General features: G+C 38.2%; 1 protein-coding gene across 3 annotated transcripts; it reads right to left on the bottom strand.

Moving 5' to 3' along the window:
- Positions 1-693: 693 nt before the first annotated feature.
- Positions 694-17,328, bottom strand: LOC132130753 (phosphatidylinositol-binding clathrin assembly protein-like). Of its 3 annotated transcripts, none has more exons than XM_059542547.1 (19): positions 16,590-17,328; positions 14,517-14,659; positions 14,198-14,273; positions 13,976-14,078; positions 13,749-13,842; positions 12,297-12,408; positions 12,018-12,124; positions 10,968-11,054; positions 8,369-8,454; positions 7,180-7,207; positions 6,852-6,994; positions 6,554-6,651; positions 5,842-5,958; positions 5,706-5,736; positions 5,453-5,585; positions 5,213-5,236; positions 5,053-5,109; positions 2,163-2,279; positions 694-1,384 (listed from the first exon to the last, which is right to left on the bottom strand). In XM_059542547.1, exons 1-19 carry the CDS (start codon positions 16,717-16,719, stop codon positions 1,370-1,372), a joined length of 1,701 nt encoding a protein of 566 aa, XP_059398530.1. In that variant the 5' UTR covers positions 16,720-17,328; the 3' UTR covers positions 694-1,369. The 3 variants fall into 3 exon arrangements, with proteins under 3 accessions (XP_059398530.1, XP_059398531.1, XP_059398532.1); XM_059542548.1 differs by having other exon boundaries at positions 10,968-11,009; positions 16,590-17,327; XM_059542549.1 differs by lacking the exon at positions 10,968-11,054 and having other exon boundaries at positions 16,590-17,326.
- Between the last annotated feature and the right edge of the window lie 196 nt (positions 17,329-17,524).

The following is a 17,524-nucleotide window of genomic DNA, read 5'->3' as shown; positions in this document are numbered from 1 at the left end:
CGTCATTAATTGCCTTCACCTGTATCTCATTATCTCATCAGCTCTATTTAAAGCCTGGTTATACACATGCACAGAGCTCAGTATTGTTAGCCTGTAGTGTTCCTGTGGTTCCTAGTTGCCTTGCCTTTACTTGGACTTTTTCCCTGGTTTACTCATTGTTTGCTGCCTACCCCAACTTTCGCCTGTTTATCGGATTACTTTTAGTCTCATCCTGGATTTTACCTGTTTGCTGTTGATTGACCCTGCCAGTTTTGACCGCTCTATAAAATAAAGCCTGCAATTGAATCCTTCTCTACATTGTCACGTCTTGTCATGGTTTTATTTTAGGCTTCAGTTGAAAAGTGCTTGGTTTGTAGTGCTGTATCTGAAATTGCCCCCTATAGAGTGCTGTAGTGATATATTTTTGTAAGTCAACCCAGTAGTCGCCATTAGCCTAGTTCGCTTTTTTTAAGACAAGTAAAGCTTTTAAAATCACATTACTGATATATTTTGTCAGAATAAAATGTGGAAAAATCTTGAGCTTGTCTTAAACACAGACAAGCTTACTATAGCACCACAATGCTGTCTCCTTAAATAGTGGACTATATAAGGGTACAGAGGGTGTTTTCAGACAAAGCCGTAGCCTGCGTCTTATTAATGATGTGCACATTTTGCCATTAATGTAATAAATTGTATAATTTCCATTCAGAAACATACTGCTGTATTTTACTTTAATCCAAACAGCCATACCTTACCATACCTGAATGAGGCATTACAAGTCATGTAGAAACAAATCGAACTTTTAAGGTGAAATCCAAAATGTTTGGGGACAAGACAAATGTACGAAAAGTGACCTGTACACATTTCTCCAAGACTCAAGAAACTGAGATGCCAGCCGCTGTGGCACAATCAACATTGACAGTGGTTGATTCGAAACACTATTCAGGCAATGCGCATACAAAACCGTGGCTTGGTTTAGACATTATAAACACTGATTCAAGTGTGCACAATTACAACAATCACTTTTCCAAACGGGAGGGGAAGGGGGAGGGCCTTGACATCATGACAACTTTTCATTCCACTGCAATTCACTGTACATTGTCATTCCGTTTGCATCAGCCAGTGACATCATCAAAGAGGGCTGCCTAAAAACACTAGATTTTGACACTTAGAAATTAAAGGTAACATGTAAATGACGGAGGACTGTTATGTAGCTGGATGGATGGGGTATGTTACAAACACACAGGCTAAGAGGGGAAATGCCACATGAACATCTTCAGTCTCTTTGAGCCAGTTGAACCATTTCTCATGTCTCCCTTGCCATTTTTGGTTTTGGATTGGTTGATGTTTTTCCTTGGGCGTATGTGTCAGTTCATCATGATCCTCAGAGCTACATGAAGTGCATCTAGAAAAAAGAGATCATATTATCACAGGTTCCATGTAAAGGTATGTACTGAAAAACAGCCATTTAAAGGGATACTTTACCCCAAAATGAAACTTCTGTCATTAATTACTCATCCTCAGGTCGTTCCAAACCCGGAACACAAATAATTTTTTTTTTATGAAATCCGAGAGCTTTCTGACCCTATATAGACAGCAATGCAAATGACACGTTCCCAGCTCAGAAAGGTAGTTATGACATTGTTAAACAGTTCATGTGACATCAGTAGTTCAATAATTTCTTCTCTTTCTTGTCAATTGTCACAGTGCATTCATGAGAGAGTCATCCTCTTTGTCGAAATCTTCAGACATGTTTACAAGGACTGCTTTATGTACAGCATAAGTTTAATTTTTACTTGTAATCAAGGCGCAGCGCACCAGGGTTCTATGTCCGAAAACACCCAGCTCCTGCATCAGCAGCACCATCTGCATGCGTCGTGGTACTCTACTAAACTTTCTGCGAAGACTGACAAGGAAGAGAACAAATATATTGTAATATTGTAGCTTCATAAAATTATAGTTGAACCACTGATGTCACATGGACATTTAACTACCACCATCAAACTACCTTTCTGGGCCTGGGAACGTTACAGTTGCTTTGCTGTATATGTAGGGTCAGAAAGCTCTCGGATTTCATCAAAAATATCTTAAATTGTGTTCTGAAGATGAACGAAGGACGGGTTTGGAATGACAGTTTTTATTTTTGGGTGAACTATCCCTTGGACACTCTTGAGCGGGAGTACCTGAGCTCCAGGGATTGGGGTGAAAGGATTGGTGGTGCGCAGGATGGGCTGGTTATATATCACATGCTGGGGAGCCATTAAGGGTACTGTCCCCATCTGGCCCACAGGAGGAGGAATCTGCAGAGCAATGAAATGTTGTTCACGGTGAGTGTTGTACTTGTTGGTTTAAGACCTTTTGAGAAGTTTTTAAGAGTTGGAAAGTCGTAGTTAGGACATCAGGAGTGTTTGCATAACTATGGTTGAAGCAAAATGGCGATGTGCCTCTTCATAAACTGGATAAGTTAAATCTACAAAGTGATGAATAAAGAAAACACATCAAGTGTTTTAGTTTTTTTATGTTTTATTTCATTTTTGAAGATTCTGTAGATTAAATTGTAATATATTATATTGTAATTGTATAATACAATGGTATTTTGTACATGCAACTTAGATTTAGTGTAAATGAAAAAAAAAGCAGATACCGTATTTTCCGGACTATAAGTCGCACTTTTTTTCATAGTTTGGCTGGTCCTGCGACTTATAGCCAGGTGCGACTTATTTATCAAAATTAATTTGACATGAACCGAGAGAAATGAACCAATAGAAAACATTACCGCCTACAGCCGCCAGAGGGCACTCTATGCTGCTCAGTGCTCCTGTAGTCTACACTGAAGACATAGAGCGCCCTCTCGTGGCTGTAGACGGTAATGTTTTCTCTTTGTTCTTGGTTCTAAATAAATGCGACTTATAGTCCAGTGAGACTTATATATGTTTTTTTCCTCATCATGACATATTTTTGGACTGATGCGACTTATACTCAGGTGCAACTTATAGTCTGAAAAATACCGTATATATGTTTGTATCTTAACAATTTTCCATTAAGGTGAGACACTGCAGGCAAAAACACTGTTTTTTCAAGCACCTGTCAATTTTGAGATTTTGGGCTTTTTGGTTTTTCATAAAGTGCTTTTTCAACCTAGTGGAAGGAAAACATCCAAAAGACACTGTTAAGTGTTTCTTTTATAGCACTTTATCTGTTTGTGTCAATAGATTTCAATTTTCCATTTTCTCAAAATGAGTTTTTTCTTTAACACTGAGCCATAAATCTCCACTTCAGTAGCACTTACACACACCAAACATGACATTTTTATTCCTGCCTATATTCTGAAGGTTTTTACAGAGGGATTTGTCATATATATTTTCCTTGATTATATACAACATTTTATTCCCCCCAAAATTGTGAAAATTTATTGTTTTCTGGCTGTTCAAAGTATTTTCTGAATTATGGAGTGACAAAAAAAGATAACCAGAATTCCCTCTGTAAAAACATTTGACTCTAATATGTCATAAAAAATAAACAAAAACATTGAAACTGACTTCATCTAGTGTTCAGATTTTTGTACTAGACATTTATGCAAATTAGCACATATTTCATTAAATAATGCCTAATTTGCATATTTAAACATAACATTTTTGAAAACTTGTAATACAAAAAATGTTTGCAATAATCAATGTAATCAATCAACTGGGTAAGTAAGGTGATAACTATTAGTTTTTTTTTTTGCCCTATTCACCTGCAGTGTCTCCCCTTAATACAGACGTTTTCTCACTGACACACCTCTATCTCTGGCTGGTGACATGAAAATCTATACTTTGGAACTAATTCCAAAAGTTTTATATATATATATTAGTGGTGGGCCGTTATCGGCGTTAACGTGCTGCGTTAACGTGAGACTCTTATTGGGCGATAAAAAAAATATCGCCGTTAATCTATTCTCAAAGTTGGGTTGACAGCTGGGTCTATACTACGCGAGCTATGATGACTTTCACCTTGATATTTTAGCGCGGATGTATACCTAGCCATATTGCACTGTAGGGGGCGAAAATGAGTCTTCGCACTTGTGCGTATGCCTACTGTGAAATTACCACATCAAACGTGACGTGCTAACATGGATGCAGCTAAGATGCCACCGGGTTTGCTTCAGGGATTTTTTTTTAAGAAGATTCCCAATGGAAACCTCGACAAGACGCACGCCTATTTCACACATAATCTGTCTGCAGTGCGTATGCAGTCCGTGTGCATTGTGTATGTGGTGCAGAAGCAGCACGGACTCATTGAGCTTTCACACAGGACGCGTTTGCAGTCAGCTACTTGCACTGATGGACCGCAGCCGCGTGAACGCTGGAATCCGTTAACATGGGTACGTTAAAAAATACGCCACGCATATGCACTGCAGACAGAGTAACGTATGTGTGGAACAGGCGTAAGGTTGTTTGCACCTTGTGCAATGTGGAATTCCTTTACAGCTTTCTCAAGCAGTTTGTGATGCATTTTGGAAACAGGAGATGAGCCCCTGGTCTAATGCACCACCTGTCTTAAGAAACCCGTTCTCAAAGACTTAACGTTACTTTTAGTCATTATTTTATTTGGGTAGCACACATATTCTGAATGCCTTCGGCAGAATTCAAATGAGCCATTTTAATCTAGATTAATTCCAAGATTACAGTGAGATTAATCTAGATTAAAAAATTATCTATGCCCACCACTAATATATATATATACATATTATTCATTAATGGTGTATTATATTAATCAAAAGTGACAATAAAGACACTTATTATTTACTGTATAAAGAACCAGGGTTCCCACAACATAATAAGAAATGTTTCTTGAGAACCAAACAAGCTTATTAGAATGATTTCTATAGGAACATGTGACACTGAAGTCTGAAGAAAATGCAGCTTTGCCATGACAGAAATAAATTACATTGTAAAATAGAAAACGGTTAATTTATTTCTGACAGCCTTGGTGTGCATAAACATTAAACTAAAAAGTGTTAAAACAATTATATATACTGAATCCTAAACATTATTAAGCCAAGATTATCAAGATGACATGAGAAACACTTACCATCCCATACACAGGCACTTGGGGGGTTGTCATCGGAAATGCAACGGGAGCTGGTGCCTGAGAAAGACAAACATTTAAGAATAAAGAATTAATATGGTTTATTTTGATAGTTCTTTGAATGTAGCAGATTTGTTCATGTTTATGTAAATACAGGACTTACATAGCCAGTATAAATCATTCCATTCTGTATCATTACAAAAACATACAGAAGAGAGAAAGATAAAGACATTACTGACAATCACACATAACCAAGGACTTATTTTGTGCTCTATATAGTGCACAGGCTAAGTTGCTCAGCTCTTGAATCGCATACGTGTTGTATTCAAACATATAGAACCGAAGAAGGAGACTGAAATTTCCTAACAAGAGCATGCCTTGAGGAATGAGTCAATTTCCATACCATCTGTGGCATTGGTATGGGAGCAGGGGCCAGGTGCGCGTGACTCCAGGGTGTCATGCCATTCATGGCTTTAGACTGCCAGTGGGAACCTCCAGACGATTTCTTCTCAAAGTGAGTCCACTGAACTTCTGGCCTGAAAACAAAGGTTTCCTATGTCAGACTGTTACAGCTGTACTTCATATAGCAAAAATAATTGTTTATGTTATCAGTAAACATATAAAATATAATTCACTTTACATCGTAAAAGCCTTACTTTTTGGCTGGGGGTCCTCCAAAATGTAAATCTATAAAAAATACAACATGTACATTATCATTACATTTATTACAGTGTGTAGTATTTTGTTAAATCACCATAGAAACAAAATAAATGAGACAGATGAAAGACTCACTGCCCACAAGATTGGCCAAGGATGAGTCCAGGTCATTAGTAAGTAATTTTCCTCCGTTGTAGAGCTGTGTGCCTTGACTTTGGACCTGCGAGGACAGGGTGGGCTTCAAAAGAGCTCCTATGTGAAAGCCAATCTAGAAGATAAAAAAAGAGGAAATAAGTCATTTGTTCCTGAATCGGACATCACTGGTCATGCTGTATGCTTCTGATTCACTAAAAACAGCTTGTTCAGAATACTTTTTGTTTTTTCTTGAAACAGACTACGCTGGTGGTGCTGCATGTTTCTGATTTACTAAATATAAATGGTTCATAAGAGTCATTCCTTCATTAATTAGGCTACACTGGTCATGTTGTTCATTTACTAAATAATAAACTGGTTCATAAAAATAATTTGTTTCACAAATCAGACTACACTAATCATGCATAACAGAAGCACTGGTGTGTTTTTGAGTATGAATTATCTGTTTGTCTGACCAATGGAAGATGGAGGCGAACCTGAAAAAGATTATTTTTTGCATTCGTTCCCTTTTAAAAGCCATTAAACTTATCATAAAAATGTGTAAAATACTCACTCGGTTGAGTCCCAAACAAGCAGAGAATGTGCCATTAAACAAAAAAATGAAAGAGCAAAATTAACATTGTATTAAAGGAGAGTGCCACAACACTCAGAGTAGAGAAAATCAACAGAGACAGTTTTGTGCCAGTTCAATTACCTCCCCAGCTGTTGTTAATGCCTGCTAGGGTAGTCGTCTGAGCAGGGGTGCTAGAATTGTGTTGGAGATCAAAATGGTCATTGGTGAAGTTGTGCACACTATTGGGGATAATGAGGAAAATAGAATTAAACCTTGTAATGGAAACACAAGCACTTCTGCAACTTTGATCTCATTTGTCTTTGGATAAATGTGATTGCTAAGTGAATAAATGCAACAAATTTGGAAATACAGAGTAATGTTATTTCATATTAAAGTGCCACTACACTAGAAACACTCCAGAAAAGCCAGCCTCATGTACCCGTTTGTGATGGTTAGATCAGGTGGACTGGACAGAAGCTCGGTGGCACCACTGCTGGCACAGCTACTGTTGGCACTGCCCACAGACTGCCCGCTGGGGGATATTGTTGGAGTCTGCATGCCAATGTCTTTGAGCTGAATAGCCTGCAGAACAGAAACAACAGCAGAAACTGATGACATTGATGCCGAATGTTTCTGAGAACATATAATTGTTTGGATAAAACTATGAAAAGTGAAAAGACATTGAAAATATGTTTCATGCTGATGCCTCATTGTCTCATTAGCAATTTGACAGAAATATGAAGCAATAAATGAATTGGATTTTTTACCTTTGCAGGCTGTAGTCCCTCCACCTCCCTATGAATGCAAAAACAGAATGATTTTACTGGAGCATCTGATAGCCACAGATACATAAACAAACACATCATCTGCGCTATCTATGCAAGTTTGAGTTGATCTGTAAAAACCTTACTGTGGGAACCAGAATCACCATAACAACATGATTATGAGCTGAACTGTAATGACCATTCAAACGGGCACCTAATTTTGCGCCTAATTTCAGGAGATTTATTTATTTTTTTTTCATTGGGAAATAAGATATCGCATTCAAAGAATACCATTTTGGAAGGATTTTTTTTTTTAAGTAACCTAGCATTATATTTTACGGAGCCCCGCACATGACATGCAAGAAAAAATAAATAAATTGTGCGCATGATTTACTAATTCATTCCCTCAATGTACTAAAACGTGCACACAATTACTTAGCAAATCGAGGGAACGAATAAGTAAATTGTGCGCACAATTTATAAATCGAGTGAACGAAATAGTAAATTGAGGAAACGCAATAGTAAGCATGTGCATGTTTTAGTACATTGAGGGAGCGAATTAGTAAATCGTGCACAAGATTTAGCCTACTATTTTTTCTTGCATGTCATGTGCGGGGCTCCATAATATTTTATTATTATTATTACTTTTTTTTTTATGTCATGTGACAAGAAAATTATAAAATTGAAAAGACCCTAATGTCAAGGTCTGTCAATGTAAGTTTTTAAAAACTATATGAGAAATGTTGTGATCATTATGAAAGTCAAGTTTGGTTCAGGTCAGGTAAAAAGATGTGTAAACCCAAAGGTATTTAAGGTGAAGGGAAATATTTTTACACACAAGTCATATAATGAGCAATGGTTCCCAACCACTTTCAAAGGGGCCTCAAAATGCCTTACAATGTTGTAATTTGTACTTCAATTTACAAAGTGCGATTTCTAGACCTGGAAATGTCACATAAATAAATAAAATCTTAAAACGGCACTGACATTTTTTAATTATCGTTGTGTAAAAAGAAGGAGCACCTTGGAGTCAAAAAGGTTGAGAAACATTGATTTCAAGGGATTCAATCAAAATGTTGTTCTTGGCAGTTGCATGTAAACTAAATTCGGTCATTTTTCATCCTATTCATCATTCCTGACATTCTTATCTGTCACTAACCCTCATAAGGAATCCCAACATAAATTCCTGTACCTGCTGACAGTAGAAGCCTCTTTCATTTTTTTGCCCTCCAGAGAAGCCAGATGTTGTTCAAGAGCTTCTAACAGACTGCTGGGAGCCTGGTGGTGAGGTTTAGAAGGGATGAGGCAGCACAGGTTTTAGGCAACACAACAAAATGGTAAAAAGCAGTAGCAGCAATGATCAAAACACACATACATACACAATCACACAAACATCTGCACCTAACATACTTCTATTTGTGAATCATAAATTAAGTAAGTAGTAAAGCTACATGTATATTTTACTGTTCTGTCTTTTATTCTTTCTCACACACACTCATACCTTCACACACACAAAGGCTGCGTTACTAAGAGAACCTAACAGTGGTTATGAGATTCTGAAAACAAAGGGGAAACACAACAGAAGTAATTCAAGTGGAAAGGACTTAAGCTTAAAAGCTACACATGCAAAACAATATCTGTTTCCCATGCAAGGTCTCCGACAGGCCGCTTAAAACCAGCGAGGTCAACGGAGATCACTCAAGAAGAGGACAAACCATGAAAAACAGAAAGCAGACTGACCTACAAGGGTTTTTTTTCTAATCATGCACAGGATATAAATGCACATACTGCACAGGTATCAAAGGCCACAGCAGAACCTGCTAATCTTTGGATTCCACTTGGATTTCTTGGAAATAAATCAGGAGTAAAATTGCAGCTGTGCCGCTTTTCAGGCTGATTGTAAAGTCTGCATCGCCATTTTGATAGAATTCCAAACACATGGAAGCCAAAGCAGGTTAACCAAAGAAAGGCAAACATTGAGTGAGCCCACACCGACAGTATTTTATGCATGTATTGCACTTCCGTCCAAAAAGAGCAACGTCAATAGAAATCAGAATGTGGGCCGAAACGATTTTGCACACAGGCACGTGCTTCCGCTCTTAGACAACGTTTGCCTTTGGGCCACGAGCTGTGTCGTGTGTGTGCATGCCAATTCACAGGAGGAAAATTCATGAATAACAAAAGAGCAGATTTCTCAGACGTGTAATTTGAAGGAAGACACAATAGAGGGAGCATTCCACTGAGAAATCTGAAACATATGCAACGAAACAACACACTATTAAAGGAGAGATAAAAAAAGGAAGAAAAGTTAAGACAAGGGTACTACAGGAGCAGGAGTATACAAAAGGCCGTGATGAATATCTAGCTTACAGACAAGAAAAGGCTCTTAAATAGGAGCCTAATCAATGGTGCTAATGGTAGAGTACTTAAGAATAGAACGCAGGCCTTCTGAATACTGCTTCAGCTTAAGAAAACAAGGCACTCCTTCCAATAAAATGTTTTGTTGACATTAAAGTACCACTCTGTAGTGTGCCAGCCCAACACCTTCAGGAGTCCCTGTCCAATTTAAATGAAAATGTCAAAAATGCCAAATGGTGGCAAACTGAAGGGGGATGTCACTGACTGGCGCCCCTGCAGAAATGTCAATAGACGCTGGAAAAGCAGCACTGCTGACTATTAAACTTCATGAGGTGCCAGGCAGAATTCAGTCCCCAGCTCCAGTTTTAAGGCATTCTTTTAGTTAAGTGCACATTCACTGTTCTCCCCAAAAAGCTATCCAAGCAGAATACCCTACCAGTACAGAGATATATGGCAAAGGTGAGTGCGTACAGGTTAGGAGAGCTCTTTATTTAGCGAGCCTGTTCCTACAAAGTCAGACTGGCCACATACAGCGTGGCAGAGATCGCACAAGCACCGTTTAGCCATATATCATTCCATGTAAAGCCGTCTTTTCGCTGTCTCCAACTAACGACAGACCAGAAGTCGTTCATTTCCAATGGAGAATCACAAATTTTGAAATATGCGGACTGGATTTGAGATGTGGCTGTGTTGAAATATGTCAACTTCTGTGACTAGACCACATGTGACAGATGTTGTGTATTCCAATCAATAAACCACAAATGTGACGTTTAGCCATATATATATATATTTATTTATTTTTATCTTTAAACACTTTTGTAGAATTGGTGGCTATAATATTAAAGTCTGAAATAATCATTTTAATAATCATTAAACAGTTATTTACACTCCTAATAGATTTTTTCATATAAAACTGCCATTTGTGAATAAATATTCATTGGTTCGCTATTTTTTCCAACCATGGTGTTGGTGAATAAGTGAAGGGTAAATGGAATTGTGTTGGAGACGGCGAAAACGCAGCTTTATAATTACAAGCAGTCAAATTTCTCATGGGTAGATGCCAGTAAGAAATAGTGGCTCAAGTGGCAAGCACTAAGCTTTAATGAGACCTTAATTGACTTTTCTTTACTAATCAAATGTGGTTATAATCAAGGCAACGGCTATCAGAGATAGCACCTGTAAAAATTCACATAGACTAGCTTTGGTACCCATTTACCTCTGGCGACAACAGAAAATGCAAAACAGCACATCTGATTCCTTGGGAGTGCGCGGGTATGGAGTAAGTTTCTTGAGGCCCCTATCCTAAAAGTCTGATAGATGAGGGGGGAATCAAAAGAAATCAGGGCTGGGGATGATGGTCTATGGGGTGAGACGTGAATGAGAGATCAGGGTGAAGCCACATGAGAGAAACTGAGATGAAATGCACCACTAACCTGTGAGAGATCTGGGATGTCAACCTGATCAATTCCAACTTGCTGTGATACAAAAGAAAAGGAAGGGAGGGAGAACGGAAAACAAAACTTGAAACCAAACGGTAAAAAGAGCAAACCGAGGCACGTGGAGAAGGGAGAAAGAAGAATTAAGAAAAAGAGCCATTACTCCATGCAGTGTATGAGAACCAAAATCCAAAGTATGGACGACTGGATGAATGGATGGATGGATGGATGGAAACACACAGACATTGAGGTTGTGGAGGTGGCGGAGATGGTGAGTGAGAAGACACTTGTAGGTCAATGGTGAGATATTTACATGACTAGGCGAGAAACATCCAAAAGAAACACACAACTAATGTTGACTTTGGAAAAAAGACAAGAAAAACAAATGGCATACACACATCGTTATACAAAGAAAGAAATGTGCTCTTAAAGTCAACTTTAGTCAGTTTTTGGATAGCACTTCACCCTTTTCCTGAAGTCATATTATTCAGCCAGAAAGCAAAAAAAGGAGAAAACAAAAGAGAGAAAAAACTCCAGAAGGATGTGCTTAGCATTTTTCCTCAGTATATCCCTCCATACACATCAAAATAATGGGCTTTACAGACAAAAGTAAACAGCTAAATTCCAACCATCGCATTGGCACAGTTGTCAAAAATATCATGTCCTTTATCAAGGTGCCCAGTATTCATTCATCTTTATCTTTGCAATGTATCTTATCTTGTCATTAAAGCAATTATTCATCAAATAGATCCTAGGGGCCAAATTGACAACTGTGCCTGCATCCAAACTGCAAAACAAAGGTTCAACTCATCGTTTGCACATTAAAGTCGTGTCATAGCTCTGGTCTTGCTGTTGTAGAGAGGGACAGATAGATAGAGAGACTTTCTTCTAAGGCATGCAGTGCAGGCACCAGAACAGGCAGCATGGAGGGGGGACCTCTGATACAGGTTCTTGGACCAAAAGGCAAGAGGGACACTTAGCAAAAAAGGGCCTGAATAAGATGAGCCCAACCATCCCATGCATGGATTATATCTGAAGACGTTTTACCTCTGCCACCTTGAGAAACTCTGAGAGCTTGGTCATCCTGATAAGAAACCTCTTGTATATTTCCAGTGCCTCTTTGCATTGATTCTTCTTCATATTAAAATATTTCTCTTTGAAGTGAAGAAAAAAGTCCATTAAGCAAGTTACATTTCTCTTTGAAGTACATATAATATATTTGTATATATAAGTTGCTTGCACCAACAACTTTTTTACTGCACATTCAATACAAACTACAGAATTACTAAAATGACATGGATCTTTGCTTTGAGGTGAATGCATTACCTAGCAGATTAATGACACCCTCATTGTAAGCAGCAAAGATGCGGATAGAGTCCTTGAAGAGCAGCGTGAAGGCACAATTGATCACCCCATTGGTCAGTTCATTAGAGTTGGCCTACAGGGAAGCACAGAGTCACAGATGTAATCAAAACATTTAAATACTGGCTTGCTGTATTTCTGCATTCCCACTAGGCATTTATAAATCAGCAAGCAATATCAAGCTTCCACTCCACCTTGTGATGGTACAAAAGCCATACAGGGGTAAGTTAGGTTGTATCTCAGTATCTGTATGGTTTATAAAAGTGAAAGCTTCAACTATGTTTTCGAGAAGATTTTTCATAAAAGTCACAGAAGACTGAGAGTTTTAGTTTTACAATTTATTTTTTATCCATAACAGTTAAATATTTTATTCATCTATCTTCTATTATATATATTTTGCTATAGTTTTAAAAATATAAAACTACAAATTATATAGGCTATGTGTCATCTTTATACTATGTATATTTACATATGTACAATTCATGTAAATTATAATATTATAAATAAATATTCTCTGAATCTTTGGATGATATTATGCACTGTACTCTTTGCAATTTTTCTCTAAGAACCTCCTTTCTGATATTGCTCCACTATTTTTTGCCACAGCATTGGGGGAATTGGTGATCCTCTGCCCATCTTGACTTCTGAGAGACACTGCCACTCTGAGAGGCTCTGTTTATACCCAATCATGTTGCCCATTGACCTAATAAGTTGCAAATTGGTCCTCCAGCTGTTCCTTATATGTACATTTAACCTTTCCGGCCTCTTATTGCTACCTGTCCCAACTTTTTTGGAATGCGTAGCTCTCATGAAATCCAAAATGAGCCAATATTTGGCATGACATTTCAAAATGTCTCACTTTCAACATTTGATATGTTATCTATATTCTATTGTGAATAAAATATAAGTTCATGAGATTTGTAAATTATTCCATTCCTTTTTTACTCACAATTTGTACAGTGTTCCAACTTTTTGGAATCGGGTTTGTATATATATAAATATATATATATATATATATATATATATATATATCACTTTTTATCGAATTATTTTAACGTTTAAACGTCTTTAATAGGCTGTTTAATGACAATATTTCCCATTGTGACAAATTACCCAATATACTTATACAATATTCCCTGCTATTGGATCCAAATATGTAAACTAATGCACAGTAATTAATAATAATAATTTTAAAAAATTACAGTCTCTGAATTGCAGAGTGTAAGACTGCAGAAATGTAAGAGTAGATGTGAAATGGTGTGACTAAAGCGTCAGGACATAAGCTTGCAATATTTTAAGATCAGATATTTATGTAGTCATAACTACACAGGTGTACCAATCAAAGTCATTCATTTTATTTCATTTTATTCACACACAATTTTGGCTTTGGAAACTGAAATCTGTTGTCTCCTGTACCTCAAAATCCAGAAGGGCGTCCAGCTGATTCTGAATGACAGGTAGGGTCTTCATCAGCTTTTCTATGCTCATAGTGCGCATCACTCCATCCGTCCTGTGCAGGACACATTACACATAGATGAAACTACAACTGTACACCTTCAAAGGCAGCCGTTCTTTCTGCAGTAATGCTGCCATTTGTCTTATTTGGCTCATTAAGGAATATTTCCCCAGAGCAGACGCCTCACCCTCTCTTCATCTTGGTGAAATCAGCTGCGACGAGTCTGTAGGACAGAGCCCTCTCGGTCAGATACCTGCTGTAACGTCTAATGTAGATGGACATATCGTAACCTTGAAGAGACGTTCAATGAAACACTGCTTTAGACCACTTAAAGCTTCACATACAGCATAAATTATGATGAGTAGGTTCACAAATACAATCATTATGAAGTATAAATCATAAAACGTACCTTGTAATGCACCTTTATCTATGAAATTATTTAAGTTAAAGAGTGTGCTTCTTGATGCAAGGTACTGGATAAACCTCTGGATGATAAAAAGCAAGTGCAGGGTTATCAGTAGAGCAAAATGAGCAGAATAATAAAAAGAAAAAACCTTCAGAAAAACATTAAAACCAGACATATTATGTTTCACAGCTAACCGAAAGATTTCATACTTCAAAAATCGGTCAGAATTGTCCTGGCAAGTACTTTTACATTGATTTTGTGACACACGTCATTTCACTGAGAAACTGACAAGAACAACATGAATTCAAGCAGCGAATCTTACCTCATTGCCGTAAATCATGAGGTGGTGTGTAGTGATGAGAGCTTTAAAGACCACCACCCAGCTTTGATTTGCTGTCCTCTCAAACAATGTGTCAGCCAAGTGAGGTATATTCACGTTCAGCTCATTGGTGCAGTGCATTAGATCTGTGGACGGTGTGCAAAACAGAGCACAAACAATGATTGTACATGATCCAGGACCATTATATTATTGTTTAATAAGTCAGTGGACCTACTTATTAGTTGATATACAGTAGTGTTTAAAAGTCTAGGCTTTTTAAAAGAAATTATTTTATATATATTATATATATAATGCATTTGAAACATTACATGGTCAAAAAAGTAAGAACAAGACTTGAACAGGAATGAACAGCTTTAGCTATTTCAGCTACATCCGTTATTAACAGATGCATAAAATCTAGAACATAGTCATCCAGTTTACTTAAACATTTTAGTACTAACCAGCGTAGCAAAGCCCCTTTCGGGGGCCATAAATGAGAAGTCCATAATTAATGATTTATGAGTAAGTCTGGTCAATAGCCTGCACAAAGCCCAGACCTGAACACTTTTGGGATGAATCGGAAAGCTGACTACAAGTCAGAGATGCCCTTCTGAGTGAATAGGAGCGAAATCCCTGCATCCATGTTCCAACACTTCCCAGGAGAATGGGAGCGGTTAGGAAGGACTAACTGTTAATGCCAATGGTTTGGAAATCAAATGTCCAATAATCAGGTTGTCTTGTTCAGGTGTCCACATTCTTTCAGTCATATATTTGGTATAACATGTTTAGTTAATCTACTGTAGATGGCATACCCTAGCTTTGTACAACAAATATTCATTCTAATGACATTCTATGCATACTCACGGGTATTTATCTGTCTACTTCAGTGGTTCATAATTATATAAGGTAAACTGCCAGAACTGTGATGTTTCACTGTAATAGGACAATCCATACTGATGCTGGTCTGTTATCTAACATGACATTGCTCGAATAGCACTTACTCAAAAGTTACACTTGATTTCTCTCTAATTAACTGATAATAGAACCTGTGTCAGTGAACGCTATAGCATGTATTCAGAAAATACCTGCTACCTTCATTACTTTGAATGAGCCTGGCAGTTTATTAGATCTGCAGGCTGCTTTCTTTATGTCCCCCACAGGACATCTGCTCTGGACTCATTAACTGACAGTTTAATTGATAACCCGCTTCATTAATCAGCTACTCTTAGTTATTATTAGTGAATTCATACCGATCACCTTGCCAATCTTAACATCAAATCTTTCTCCATTTTTGTGACTCATATCAGTAAACAGAATTGTTTACATAAATATCTAAACTATGCTTCTTGCATTAACCTATATTTAAATGAATACAAAATAAACGAAAACTAAATTAACAAATGCAACGCAGCATTTATGTTCAGATAAATCAGATTAAGGATAAGGTGTTCCAATATGAATCTACTAAGCTACAGACATCACTGCATTATACTGAGTCAACAATGGAGAAATACAAACTGCAACACCAACATTAAAACCAAGAATTCGTGTACAAATCACGAGCAATCTGCACCTTGCATGGTGTGCGCAAGCTAGTGTTTATCATGCTATGCCCTTGACATTGTATGTTTCCTATAGGAATCAGCCTTGTACACGTTGGCTACATTGGAACCTGCATCATTATTTAATAAACATCTAGTTATATTTCCGATCTGGCATGCATAGAATCAAAATGATTAGAATGTATTTCGATTAAATAAATAACGTCATGTGAAATGGTTACGAGGTCCCTGCCGTATGCAAATTGGTCAGTGTGCCAATCACGCATCCTAATTTGCATTACGTCCGCACGGGACTGTGAACGTGCCACGGTGACCTTCAGTAAATTGATGAAATGAACGCTATAATGGCTGTCCAGAAATCATCATCTACTGTAATCATCTGAATGTCCTCGATTAGGATGTAAATAGCAGCAAAAGAGCGGCAGGCAGAGAGTGAATCTATACGGCAGAAGAAGCCCAGTGCAAAACACAACGGGTGACATTTCGCAGCGTTTTTTTTTCTGCTTTAACCTACAATCAAGGTGCTTCTTCTTGGGCGCGCTGACTTCGTGCGTCGTGGCCTTGCACACGGCTTTGCTGATGGCAGATCCGGTCATGCTGTGCTGAGCCGCGGCGATCCGGTCCGTGATGGACTGTCCCGACATATTACGATTTTCAATCAATCGTCTTTCACAAAGATCTATTCACTGCAGGGGTGTGTGGGAGCCCGTTCCGTCTTAGTCGGTCTTGCGGAGAGCGCTACCCTGATACGAACCGGACACGGGCGAGGATGCTCTGACATTCAGATAACGGCAATCACCGCGCGCTGAAACGAGGACAATATAATGACAGATCGTTATTTAAATAGGCCTACCAGTTCAGCACGCGCAAAAAGGACACTATGTTACTCGCTAGCCTCCGGTGTTGCCGGTTAACCATGTAATTGCTGTTTGGACGAAGCTAACTATCTCAGAAAACGAAAATTAACATTGGAGCGTTCTCGACGTCTAACCGCGGAAAAACTCGCCCTGCTTCATTGCATGCGCAGAGTCGGTGCATCACGGAATTTGATACCAAGCATCATTTTCCAAATTCCTTCGGCGCGCTTACGCGTTATATAAAAGCATGCGCTATTGAGAATGCGAAATATAATATGATTATTATCCCAGTCAAACAGTTGCAGCAGTGGTCCTAAATGTGAAAATTCAGCATCTCGTCGATGACATCTTTGATGAAGCAACAATTCCAATTTCCTACAGTTAACAGTTGGACGCTCCGCGCAAAATGGCAGTATCAGAATCAGGTGACTGGAGAAGGGGGCGATTAGCCTGTGTCAGAATTTCTGGGGTGGGCACCTTAAGGTGGAATTTCCGCACTGCTTTAAACCCCCTCTGTACATACACAAGAATGCATCAGACGGCCATTTCAGAGTCTTTAATGGGGCGTCTTGCCTCTTTTCTTTGCACAACC

The sequence above is a fragment of the Carassius carassius genome, chromosome 47, assembly GCF_963082965.1.
Source record: "Carassius carassius chromosome 47, fCarCar2.1, whole genome shotgun sequence".
NCBI classification, from domain to species: domain Eukaryota; kingdom Metazoa; phylum Chordata; class Actinopteri; order Cypriniformes; family Cyprinidae; genus Carassius; species Carassius carassius.
The sequence above is the reverse complement of the archived record's forward strand: the minus strand, read 5'-3'. Positions and strand labels throughout refer to the sequence as shown.

Excerpts from the sequence above, each read along its gene's own strand:
- LOC132130753 (XM_059542547.1), bottom strand. The coding sequence starts at position 16,719 with ATGTCGGGACAGTCCATCACGGACCGGATCGCCGCGGCTCAGCACAGC. Across the intron at positions 11,055-12,017 it reads AGTTTCTCAAGGTGGCAGAG|TTTTGTTTTCCGTTCTCCCT; the intron begins GTAAAACGTCTT and ends TTTGGTTTCAAG. Across the intron at positions 8,455-10,967 it reads ACATCCCAGATCTCTCACAG|GCTCCCAGCAGTCTGTTAGA; the intron begins GTTAGTGGTGCA and ends CCTCACCACCAG.